At 41.1% G+C, this 13,480-nt stretch overlaps 1 protein-coding gene across 4 annotated transcripts in view; it reads left to right on the top strand.

Annotated features, from left to right (window-relative positions):
• Moe (moesin) overlaps positions 1 to 13,480 on the top strand; it is a 40,329-nt gene that overhangs the window by 23,082 nt on the left and 3,767 nt on the right. For 2 of the 4 annotated variants that reach the window (XM_022800112.2, XM_022800113.2), the window contains 8 exons: positions 9,954 to 10,037; positions 10,340 to 10,558; positions 10,879 to 11,057; positions 11,249 to 11,444; positions 11,700 to 11,843; positions 12,265 to 12,384; positions 12,752 to 12,855; positions 13,164 to 13,458. In XM_022800112.2, coding sequence (XP_022655847.1) covers positions 9,954 to 10,037; positions 10,340 to 10,558; positions 10,879 to 11,057; positions 11,249 to 11,444; positions 11,700 to 11,843; positions 12,265 to 12,384; positions 12,752 to 12,855; positions 13,164 to 13,458 — 1,341 coding nt within the window. Of the gene's footprint in view, positions 1 to 3; positions 146 to 1,797; positions 2,116 to 9,953; positions 10,038 to 10,339; positions 10,559 to 10,878; positions 11,058 to 11,248; positions 11,445 to 11,699; positions 11,844 to 12,264; positions 12,385 to 12,751; positions 12,856 to 13,163; positions 13,459 to 13,480 lie in introns of those variants that run through there. The other 2 variants (XM_022800116.2, XM_086985522.1) reach the window with 2 other exon arrangements.

Below are 13,480 nucleotides of genomic sequence, written 5' to 3'. Positions count from 1 at the left end.
CATTCTGCTGTCACTATTGTTCGAACAATTTGATGTTGTTGTGTCAATGGCCGGCCTGTGTGCATCGAGGGCGCTGTTGTTGCAGCAATTGTATGCAGCTGTCCAGAATCCGCAGGCCTTTGTATCATTCCTCATCTTGTCGCCTGTGCGTTGTCATCGATTGGTAATTAGTTGAAGAAGCCGGACCACGGCTAAACAGAAAGGGTCCGCTAGTTTGGCTGGCTTAGTACTGCTACACTGTTTGTGTCGTTGATTATCACTTATTGCTGTATTTGCCATTGGAAATTGAGATTCCGCGCGACTCTCCAGAGTGTATCTGTGCAGCGTCGCAGATTAGATCCATACGTTCGCCAGAAGCAGGAAAAAAATACCGCAGAGATTAGTGGGCCCTAACAAAGCGTTGATCGTTGAGACACAGTCGGACAGATTGTGTCGTTAGAGGAAAGTGGCTCCAACGGTAAAAGAGGGTAAATTTTTACCGTAACATGAGAAAATAGTGATAACGTGGAAATGAGTGCAAGTGAGAAGTCGTGGATCTGAGTGCTCAATTTCTACTTCATGTAAGAAACGTTTCTCATAACAAGACGTTGTCTTTTGCGGCAACAGCAGTCGTGAAAAAAGAAATTCGATTTGTGTGCGTAACATTTTGCGATGTTCCGATCTGTTCCTGCCGTAGCGGCGCGTGATTCCCGCATAGCGAACATAGCGGGATTTTCAGAAGTCTGTTTGAGCAGACGTACTTTAGCGTATTGCTAATAGGATGCAGGTCTTTCTTGGCGAGAAAGAAGGAAAGGCATGGACTTCTATCTTGCCTCGCTTCTTCTGCTTCGCGGTTTTTCAAGCTTCGAAGCTACGTACCGGTTACGCGATCGACATGGCCATCATAATTCCAGATGATGGAACGCATTCCGTGGCGGCGGTGATTTCGTCTATCTCTAACTAAGGATAGTTGGTGGTCTGGCTGGATTTCGGCTTTACTTTTTGTGTGAGCATACCTGCTTAGTGTGACAGGCAAAAGTTAGCCATATGGCATATACGTGTTTATATATATTTCTTTTCGTGTGACGTGTTTGTGAAACGTCAGTGGAACACCTGAGTGGTTGGATCAGTCTAAAGGTGGTTTTTATTGTACGTTCTCTGAATGACGCTGTCTGCCCCTGCGTCGTCGCTGATCAAATTCGTTCAGTGTTGTCCTGATTTCTTGTTCGCTGTGAAAGTTCAGTCGCCTGATAAAAAAAACGTCAGATCAAACTATGTCTGCTCGAATTGTATGCCACACATTAGCCAGATTTTTTCTGTTCGAATTAATCCAGTAAAATTCGGATGTCTATGGATGGTGAGTTAGTTGAATCTATGCGCGCATATTTGTCATCTGACGATGCAATTTTCTCCTATCATTAGACTTTCTTTGTACACTCCGCCGCCATCTTCTTCCTGGATTATATCCAAAGCAAGGCAAGCGTTCCAGGTTGACAGTTACCTTTAGATCGAAGGGAAATTTTTCAATCGATATGATTAGCTCAGACCATTTGAAAATTACTGAGCGGCTGTACAAATGAAAGCCTATGTGTGATTTTACAAGGAAGGAAGGCCAATGAATCTTTTTCGTTGGTACCGATATGGTTCAGCTGCAGTATTTCGTGAGATCTGAGATGCCGGAGGCGTGATTGAGTGGATAATTTATACCCGCAGCAAGGAAATGAAACTTTTAGTTTTTAATGCCTTGGTTTGAGGCGTTAATAGCTAAAATAGAGAAAGGGCGGTAAAGGACGCGCAATCTTGTTCAATCCATTTCAGTAAACCGACGCTCAGTGTAGTCCTGCTGTTAGGCTGTGTGGAATACCGAATTGTTGATCTAATATTTGAAAAGGAGAAACTGGAAGGTAACCAGCCTTCAGGCCACATTTAGTGCTGCAGTAAAATAGGAACACTGGCATGCGTTAGACGTTTTTCCGTGTATGTCTGCGTCGCAGTCCCAGGTGTTGTGCTTAAAATACTGAGATAGTGACAACAACTGTAGAGGCAACTCGGCTAGTAAGTGCGCTCGTGAATTGCTGATTTTGGAAGAGTTCCTCACCAAGAAACGGCAAGAGGTATATCATCACAACCAGAATGGTTCGTATTTGCATTAATATACGTTGCGTCAATATAAACGTAGTTTCTTTGATAGTGTTGGCCCTAGTGCCATGTTTCTTTTCGCTTTTCAGTATTAGAAAGCAATAGATTTTCTATCATTAACACGTACGAAACGAAAGGACGTATGCAAGGAGTCTATTTGTTTATTTTTTTTTCCTTAATTATCTATTTCGTGACCTGATTATTTTCTAAGCTACAGCCTTCATTCAGAAAGAGTCAACTAGCAGCTTAAAAAAGAATCGTAAGATATCTGCACTAAATCGTCGATGTACCGTCCCATTCATGCTTTCAAGGACACACGTGACTCAGTACCGTAGAAGAACGTAGAATTTTTCCCACATTTGTATTAAAAATTATCTACTTGACAATTATGTACTGTAAAACGCGTTTGTATTTTCAGGCATTTCTATTGCCCTTGAGAAAATCCACACTGATAAATATAATAATAATGATAAATCGACTGGAGTGTTCGGCTTCATTCTATCTGTATTGTCAGCCCATTTGTTTAAAGACGCAATTTTTTCATTCGACTTATAGCTAAAGCCTGTATAAATTCAGATGGTAATGAAAGACGCAGTGAAAATAAATATATATGAGACTTAGTGTGTGCCATCCCACAGATGAACGCATGAGCATGCTATCGAGCTCTTGGCAAGCAGGCATTACTGTTGCCTTGTAAAGAATATTAGCAATTTATAGATAAAGTCGAGCTAGATAATGTGCTAAGTTTCGCGAATGCACCTCTTTTTGCTCGTTGCTATTGCTTGGATTTAGCCGTATATTGAGTGTACCGTGTCCTAAATCAGGATCTGCATTTGACGATGATATATTCTAGGCCGCGCAGTTTCCTTCCAACGTTTTCACCATAATTTTCCTATAACTGTTACAACTCCGCTAACGCGTGAACGCTACACATGGTCGCAAAATGTGCTGAACTGCGATTTTTTCTTTCAAAAATTGGCCTATTATGTTTGTTGTAGGAGGCGCCTGATGTTCACCTTGTTGTATGCACGCTTGGCCCGATCTAGCAAAAGCAGCAGGACCGGAAATGGTGCGCAACTAAACGTGACAAAAGTAAATAATTAGCAATGAAAATAACCCAAACGTAAAAACAATACATAAATGTATCCATCGCAGTTTTCGTCTTTGGGCTTCATTGCGGAAATGATTCTCACCCTTCATTGCGATGATCAAATTCTAATGTTCTCTCACGCTCACACACTACCCTCTCTGTAAAAGCAAGGCACCATGGAATCAATTTGAAATTACGAGCTCACGACTCTGAGCCGATAGATCCTCCATGGCTATCCTCTTGATAGCCCTTGGTTCTGTCATTCTGGCCCTACAGCTCACGCTTTACCGGCAAAATACGAGACACCAATGAAGCATCTGGTAGAATTAAATACCCAAATGGCTGATTTCAATGGCTATCGAAAGAGGCATTCATCTAGGGTGTGAGAAAAAAGCTATATACCTCATAGATTTTATGTGCCCTTTTGATGACTGCTGAGCGATATCATAATTGTGTGTTATAATTACGGATCGATCTTGCTTTCGATTCTTTTCAAACAGAATCATAATTAATCTATCGAATGCGATAATCTCGTTAGCTTCCTCCATGATAACGGACAAGTGAAATGGCAGTGAGAGCTAAAATGATGTCAATAGATGACGTCTTAGTGACTATAGTAAATACATTGCGTTTGATTTGGCAGTCGACACCTATGCACACACAACTGGGCATACACTGATAAAAAGAGATGCCTGACACGTGTGATGTTCCGGAGTCGTCGAAGACCGTGTGCCTGCGTTTGCGGTTCTCCACTACGTATATTAAAATGGGCCGGCTTAGCTTTGTGATTGGCTGGCAGTAACGAACACTTAGCCATTCATTCCGCGCGTATTATATACCCGTAAACGAGTACTAAAATATTAATTTGCCCCATTACACTTCGGTCATGCTTATCTAGCGAGATGTCCTCATTTCGAGATATATCCTTTGGCAGCCTGTCGATTTAAAGTCTCGCTGCGCTGGCCAGATCTTTCGCAATTTTTTTAGGCGCGTGTCGATTAACATCCATTTTTCGACATAAGTGATGCTGTGTTGCTGTGTCGTGTCTATACGGCGAGGTCGGCATCGTTAAAGAGGTTCGTAGTGAATGAACTAGCAGGCTGACTTGAGGCTTAACCGCCCTCCTGTCGTTGAGTCAAATGGCGCTCACACAACGCGGAGCTAGCAACATTTGCTTGGGGCGCTTCTGCAGGTGCTAAAGACCTTCATCATCATATTTCAAACCATCCGGACTAATTCGGAAATTATCCTCGTTGGGGTGACGTATGTGCTCAACAAAACTCCAAACTCAGCTTCTAGCAGAAGTCGCTCAACGTTCGTGCACTTTTGCCTTAAAGTTCCGCCATGTCTATTGTACATGGGTCCTGAAATCGGAACCGGCCCGGGTCGCTCCTTTTGAATGTTGACACGTCCGCCCTTTTGAACTGGATTAATGGCAAGCTGCATTCTTTCACGAGCCACTCGCAGTGCTCAGCCTATCGTTTGGTGTTCCTCTCATCAGGTAGCGCTGGGAGCAACTCTCATTCAGTTAGTCTGATCAGCACAGGTCAAAGAAATACGTATATGACATCAGAAACAACAAGGCCTCTTTTTCTAGTTGAGCCTGCAGCTGTACCCAAATATAGGAAATGTAAGTTGAAATGTATGTGGGTAAGAGCCGTAACTACACTCGATATGTCAGCCCATTGCACCTTGTTGAACAACAAAGATACTCTAATTCAATATTTGTTTTTAAGTTCATAGTAGTAAATAATGACATATCGTACTTTAATAAGTAGCTTGAGTAATCTGGTTAGTTATGCTTTCTGAATGTTCTGTATAACTGATTAAAGCACCACTTTTCTGATCACCTAAATGACCCTCTTTTCGTCATATTGTCGGTGTATAACGCATGCAGTGCTATAACGTCGCTGATACTATTTTATGTAGTATCTTCTGAGGAACGACTCTTGTAACACTTTACGATTGACCTAGGAATATCATATGCTTTGTGATTTCTAACATTTTTTTTCATAGATATCGGCCTTTACACAATAGGCTAGAGAACCGTAAATTGTTTTCGAGAAGAAGATTCCGGCCTAACCTTTAGGGCCGGCCTTAGTTGTTAGATAATAGATCTTTGTTAGCCGCTTGTGTATGCAAGAAATGCCATAAAGACTCAGACCAATTCCATTGATTAATAACACGTAATGTCGTATACTTCTCCGACTGGCAGCTTTGCACAATCCAACGGGGCTCTTGCAACGGCAGAGTAGCGTGTCTATATTAGTCGTAGAATTTTGCTACGCTAGAATAAGCTAGAAAAAAGCTCCATTGACCCATTCAACCGATCGATCGATCGATCGATTTGTTGATCGATCTGCTTAGCCAACATGGAATAAGTGCAATCGATCTGTGCTGACGGTCATTCTGAACCCACAAACTTCACAGTGGCCGCTGGTCTTGAACCGTGTCATTTAGATGGCTCAGTTAGTTGTACGTCGTTTTACTACGTAACCTTGTAGCTGTTGTCGTGATAACGCCAACAGTAGCTAAAGTGAAGCATCGTCGAACACAGTTGCTAAAGCCACCATCAGTGACCGCCACATATAGGGCAGCACTATCGAGCTGGCTGTTTTAGGAGAACGTCTGATTCATCGTTTCACCTGCTGGCTGTTCAGGCAGATGATCGGCGTCGTTCAGCTCCCGTTTCTGTATTTGTTGATGTTGTTTATCTTTGTTGACGACGACTCACTAACAAACTGGTTGACTACATTTACCTGCTACGGAGCGGTGTAGCTCTTCGCATTTGACAAAATCGGAGACAAACTACCCTATCAGTAACCTGGGTCTAGAAGTAGTATCTATATGTGACTGCTTGCTCGTTCGATCGTTGGTCCGCGAACCCAGATGTTCAGCTCACCATGGGGAAATCTCCTGAACGTTAACGAAGTGGCGCTACTTGCAAGCGACAACGATCTACAGCCAGCTAGGCTCCTATTTACTGCCACTGCTTCTGGGACGATGACGCAAACGCTTTCGGCTAAGTGGCTAAATGCAGCCAAGTACCCAGCCAATATCTTAGCCGTCGATGTCCTGCTTATTACGGCCTGTGGGACTCACGTCGCGTCGCTACCGGCACAAGTCTTTGGCGTGTTTTGTCTTCTGCCGGTCTACCGCTGCGCATGTGTGACGCGTGTTTTTATCTGGCCACTACTGCTGCTTCGTCATTTTTTATCCAGCCGCTCTTGCCATTGCTCCTATTGCTGTTTCATTGGCGGTCATCAGCTTTGGTGCAAGACAGCCACTCCTGACTGGACCCTGTTGTTAATGGGATGACAACGAATACCCCCCAATTGCCCTTGGATTTAAAGAAACGCTCGACATAATTGCCGGGTTATCGTTTTTGCTCTTTTGTTACACTGTATATTTCTCTACTATACGCTGACAATGTTCGCTGAGCGACCTGCTAAGTCTTGTCACTGGTCTACTTTTTATCAGCAGCGAGACTTTTTGCATTTGAAGTTGTCATCATATTCATATCAATCCATTGTTGTTAATAAATTCGTTTTGGAGATGGAAACAAATTTTGTGTACATAGTTAAGTATATGAAAAATGTGAATCGATGCACACACTAAAACGAAACTAATACGATTTTTTAGGTAAGGCAATTGATGAATCTCTAATTATATGTCAAAAGGTGCTGATCCATACGAAAAGACGCCATGTTGAATTTGAACGTGGCTTTGTAACAAAAGGTGTCCTGGGTAGTGATCTCCTAGCAGCGGCTACTGTTCTAGAAGAAATGGGTTACTGCTTTCTACAGAGTCGAGAGGATGCTAATCACAATGTTCGTCATTAAAATTTAGCTGGATAGAAGGCGTGCTCATGAATATCATTGGCCGCTTCATGAACTGACTGAAGCTTATACCACCACAGACATATTAATAAAAGCTTAAGTAGATTAGGCCAAGGGGAGCGATACGTGGGAGAAATACTGAGAGACTAACTTAATACGCATTTACCCGGACTAAAGACTACCGCAACTAACGATTTCACCTATACGATGAAGGTGGTTTATTGGTAGGTAGTAGACTAGGAGCCAACTGAGGAAACATGGTTACGGTTCCTTATTTTAATGGGTTGTCGATAGACCTCTCAGATTTCCTATATGTTATAGGTCTTAGTTCCTATATAAATGGTTTGTTTGGTGGACAACCTTTGCTATGAGGACAGGACTGACAGGCCTAAGGCGGTCGAATAAGACGAATACCACCGACCTTTAGAAACCGGGCGGAGTTTTTTTCACAAAGAGCGGGAAATAGTTGTGACTTCTCAGGGGCATATATGTGAGCACATGGATCTTTGTAACAAGGAAAACTAGTACTTTTAAGAACCACCGTTAGCATTAATTCTACAAGTCTCTATTTGTGATGTATAGGCGCAGCAAGTGGGCGCATAGTAGCTCTAGAAAAAAACTAGTATCCTTTCCGATTGTTCGATACTGTGAACCGATCATTGTTTTCATATATTAACGAGCTTAGAAGCCATCGAGAATCTGGTAGCAACACTTTTAAAAAGTGTCGGTGTCTTTCTTTCTCCAAGCATTTCACGCTCGCGTTTAACTCCCAGTTTAAAACACTCATGTTAAAAAATGCAGAGTTTTCTATAGTGACAAAACCTCAAACTTCTGCAGACACTCCCGCTCGACCACGGACTGATATAATGACACTGAACAGTTTTGCTGGTGGGCAATAAAGATGGTCAGCTATGGTACCAGCAGTGAATGCGTCAGCCTCTGGTCATATTGTCATCTAGCTTATATAACGTAACCTTTTACATTTAGCTGGCTCAACAACCAATGAAATGTTCAGAAAGCAATATTGGATTTTAAAACCTAGAACGATGCTGATACAATGACAACGATGATTTTGGCCCCAATGCCCTTCGTGCCTGACTGTCTGAGGTAAATTCTGAATTCTTTATCCGAAGCTGGTCGATTGAAGCACCTCGCGCTACGGTCACACGACTAAGCACAAATGAAATTACTGTGTCTATGAATAATACCAGCGTTATGTCAATTGCCACATTGGGAAATATTTACTTGACCTGATCCTACATAGAGAGCTGATCTTTTACTTCGGGTAGACATCAAGCAGTTCTATCCTCTAATCGCATGATGATTCCACCCGGGACTCCCAGAATTCGACCCAATCACGTTGTGACGAAATCCGCTAAAAAGGAAACGCAACTAGCAGCAACACCATTTGGTGATATCTGTTGTTTTTGACCGAAACACATTTTGCTGGCGTCATTAATTGATGTTCAACAACTTCGGCTGACAGACTTCAACTTCAGCGTGCTGTCTTTCATTCAGCCCCTATCATTCATTCAGGTTCAGTAGCCATAGTCGAAGAAGGGACGTGGAAGTTTATCCTTCAGATTAGGACAAGAAAAAAAAAGTTGAATCAAACGCGACTATCGAACGAAAAGGGTCCTACACTAAAGGAGGTTGTAACTTTCGATGCTTTGCCACTACTCTATCCAGCCCCGATGGTGGTAGTTATTGTAAGGACAGAGCCAGACAGCTGCGAGCACAATGCAGTTCGATGTCAAAGATCGTTCTATTTTGGACTACTTGAGCATGACTGTTACCAACAAAGAGGACAAGAACAAAGAGATATTCGATGTGAAACAGTTTCATATTTAACCTGACAAGCATTTGAATTTCGTCCTACAAAACACTCTATTTAGGACGGGCCGTGATCTGAATCAGTCCGACCAACTTGCGGCAACTAAGAAGGGTCGCTCAAATGCAGCCATCAACCTTACTTATCTTAATCTCACATTATAGTTATTGGTAGCTCAAACTGGATGATTAAGGACATTTTAACGCATATATGGGGCTGCAGAAAGTTTCGCTTTCGGCGGTATATTTGCCTATCCAGTTGGTTGTTACAATTCACGCAGAATAGGTTAGAGGACTTTGACTAATTGGCATACCCAGACTTATATTTCAGAGGATTCATATTCATTGTATATTGATGATCAAGTGGCTTTTAAAGTTTAGTGACTTTTACTTATTAGGACGCTAATGCTTAGTAATTTATTAAATTCACTTACCATGCAATGACCACTTTGTCGGACCACAATCGTTGAAATACTAACCGGATAAAGTTGTCATAAAAACATAGTAGATTAACACACCCAGTGCAAACGATTCCAGTATTTCATTTCCCGTGGGTTATTGCGTACTACTTTCGTATTATGATTTACCATTACTTTAAATCCTTACCCTCTATTTTAGCAAATTCAACCATTCCTTGTGAATTTGAAATAAAAGATTAAATTTTCACTGTTACACGTATTTTTATGTACAGCATCGTGTTAAGATAAGTGTACATGACAAACCCGGTAACGAGCTCTCAGACCTATCTGTTCTCTAACCCAGCCGCGAGTTTTTCGACGATATCCTTAAATTGCAAACTAGAATCTCGAATTGAAAGCTTTCTGCCAGCTGTAATTTTTTTTACCGTGTAATTTCTAACACAAGCACAGGCCATTTTTCTATGGTTTTCTTTTAAATATTCGGCAATATTACGCGCGTTTCACTTCATAGATATAATACTCCCTCCTAAAGAAGATCTTATATTCACCTAGCTGAACTTTTCACAGCCCGGTCGTCTAAAACTGTCTTCCCATGTCCTAGAGTAATTGTTTATATTAATCAAAGAATAAGCTTTATAATCAATCATTCGCTTGCAGGTCAATGTACGGGTTACGACGATGGACGCGGAGCTGGAGTTCGCGATCCAAGCGTCAACTACAGGAAAGCAACTCTTCGATCAGGTGAGTGATGCCCAGTTATTGTGAATTTTCAAAGATACATTTGAGACCTTGCGGCTGCAAACGCTCCTAATTTCAATTCATAGCGACGTCTTTGAATTTCGTAACTCTAATAGAATATTAATGGTTTTTATGGAATAAGCCGTTGGTTGCGAAATCATAAGATAACATAGTCATTCATTTAAAAAAAATAGGAGTAACAGGTAATAACTCAACAGTAGAAAGTAACTGTTATAATAGTGGGATCTTCCCTTTTGCGCATTTTTGTTTATCACCTACTGTGCTTTTCGCTTGATCCTAAATAGGTAGTGAAAACTATTGGCCTTCGAGAAATTTGGTTCTTCGGTCTGCAATACACGGACACAAAGGGCTGCACTACTTGGCTCAAGCTCAACAAGAGGGTCCTTTCTCAAGATGTGAAAAAAGAAAATCCGCTCCTTTTCAAGTTCCGAGCAAAGTTTTTCCCTGAAGATGTCGCCGATGAAATTATTCAGGAGATCACACTTAAACTGTTTTATCTTCAGGTCAGTTATCATTTGACTTTCTTGTTTATTATGATTTTCCGTTTTTTTTTTTTATGCATGACTATGTCGTATTGATTAATTTGCTATAGAAAGTTGTTTCGAAAAATGGCATGCACCATAAAGTATAGTACGATCTGGCTTTAATAACGCACGTGTGTTCAAAATGTTGTAGTTTTTAGTTAGACGTACGTTCCAATTAAGGCGCGCATATGTTTTAAATGAAGATGTCAATCTTTTCGAAATATTTTTCATTGAATCAAACGACTTTAACCTTTGTAACGTCACCTGCCCGCTTGCTCTGATTGTTTAAAACAACGCAGGTTAAAAGTGCCATCCTTACTGACGAGATCTACTGCCCACCAGAGACATCAGTACTCTTAGCATCATACGCTGTGCAAGCTAAGTATGGCGACTATAATTCAGCGATGCACACGGAAGGATGTCTCGCCAATGACAAGCTTCTGCCCCAGAGAGTTATCGAACAGCACAAACTAACAAGGTAAACATACAACAAAAATACGATGTGAAGGGGAAAAAAACAGTTCTCAATCAATTTTTCAATACTATAAAAAAACGAACAGTAACTGATTGTTTTCGTAGAAAATCTATGTGTCATAGTGATGAAAGTAGCCGTTGACATTGGAAAAGGCTCAATGAGTCATGCTTACCTTGGCTGATTCAAAATTTTAGGGACATGTGGGATGAACGTATCACGAACTGGTGGATGGAGCATAAAGAGATGGCAAGAGATGATGCTATGATGGAGTACCTTAAAATTGCCCAAGACCTTGAAATGTACGGAGTGAACTATTTCGAAATTAAGAATAAAAAGGGTACAGACCTCTGGCTTGGCGTTGATGCTCTAGGTCTGAACATCTACGAAAAGGTACGGATATTGAAATGAAAAGACAAAAATTAGACTGACTAAAGGTCTTTTTGCTATACAGTTGCTTCGAAAAGTTCCAAACTGGAGTCTTCATTTAAGATTATATGTTACTGATGTTTCTTGCCCAAATGTTCTTCCTATATTACTGGTTGTATATTACTGGCGGAGAAAACTGGAACTATTATATTCTGCACGTAGTTTTCTAAAAAAAAAATTTGAAGGGTGTTTCTAATGATCTTCCTTTTGCATGTGTAGGACGATAAGCTAACTCCTAAGATCGGTTTTCCCTGGTCGGAGATCCGTAACATTTCATTTAACGACAAGAAGTTCGTGATTAAGCCGATTGATAAGAAAGCACCTGACTTTGTATTCTTCGCACCACGGCTCAGGATCAACAAGGTTAGTGACTGGGCATTATTTTGAGCTAAAACGGTCTTTAATTAAAATTATTTTCAACAAACATAACTTGATCACATACATTCAGTTCAAAAAGTAATTTTTTCCGAAATGCTAGTTACTGAGAGCTTTGTCAATCACTAGTCATCAATCAATAATAAGGAAAGCAATTGTATCAAGTAAATATAAACGAACGAGTCAGTGATTCATCCAGTTCTAATACAGCCTTGTTATTTAACAGAAGACCGTATATGCCTGAGATGTTTAGCTCAGTTTTAAGATTAACCTCTAGTCAAGAACTAACCTCTTGAATTAGAATGCTCTTGCTCAATAATGTATTTTATAGTTGGACATTTGGCAATAAAATGTTCTATAGAACCTTAATCGGTAACAACTTAGACGATTAATGTGTTTACTTTTGCAGCGAATTTTGGCTCTTTGTATGGGCAACCATGAGCTCTATATGAGGCGCAGAAAGCCTGATACTATCGAAGTTCAACAGATGAAACAGCAAGCGGCCGAGGAGAAGACCTCTCGTAAACAGGTTTGTTTAATAAAAAGCTCCGTTAGCCACCCTTTTAGTACTGGCACGAAATTGGTAACGAACTAGTTTAGTTATAAGATTCTTATGTTACTAGTTGGAGTCTCCAGACCTAATGTTAACGACAATTTCCCTATTTTACTTACAGATACACTCTAAAAAACACATACTTGAAAATAACAGAAGTTCATATGTTGCTGAAAATGGTCACAGTTCGTAAACCTTTGCGTAATGGCTCATGGGAAATCATTGCAACAATCTTAAAACTTCTCCATTTCACCGCACTTCATATTGGCGGGTCTGTGCAGCAGTTAAAGCCAGTCGTAATGTAAATTAGTCCAATTGCGTTATGGGGAAAACTGATTTTCAGGAGCGTGAAAAGTTGAAAAAGGAGAGCGAACTTCGCGCCGAAGCGGAGCGAAAACAACAGGAGTACGCCGAGCGAATAAAGAAAATGCAGGCTGAAATGGAAAGGTAAGTGCAATTGGATTTTATGAATTTGTTTATTTGGTCGAGACATAGTTTTTATCGTTATGGATATGGAAACTTATTATTCATTTTGGTTTTCGTTGGTTCCGAAATTGAAGTTCTTCGAAGTTTCGGTCGGACTATTTAGCAACGCCTAATGTTGTAAACCGTTAGATGATTTTTTCAATCGAGTAATTTACAATTAAATAAATTTACATGTATCTTTGATTTCGTATCAAACGACCCGCCATTTCATTTCGTAAATTAGAATTGTTTAAAGCAACTGCTGCCATCGTCGGGCGCTTTGTTTGCAGGCATCAAAAAGAATTGATGGAGGCTCAGGACACGATCCGGCGTCTAGAGGAGCAGCTCCGCCAGGTTCAGGCCGCCAAGCAGGAATACGAAGTAAAACAGCTCGAGCTGCAAAAGATGATGGAACGCCTCCAGGATGAAAAGCACATGGAAGCCGATGCCAAGGCCAGACTCGAGCAGGAAATCAAGAGCAAGGCCGAAGAGGTTGAGAGCATTAAGCGTGTCGTTGAAGAAAAAGATGCTCAGACCAAGAAGCTCCAGGTGGAAGTCGAAGAAGCTCGACGCAAACAACAGGAGGTTTGTTTAGCAATTATTATGC

This window comes from Varroa destructor, unplaced genomic scaffold (assembly GCF_002443255.2).
Source record: "Varroa destructor unplaced genomic scaffold, Vdes_3.0 BEIS01000003.1, whole genome shotgun sequence".
Taxonomy (NCBI): Eukaryota; Metazoa; Arthropoda; class Arachnida; order Mesostigmata; family Varroidae; genus Varroa; species Varroa destructor.
The sequence above is the reverse complement of the archived record's forward strand: the minus strand, read 5'-3'. Positions and strand labels throughout refer to the sequence as shown.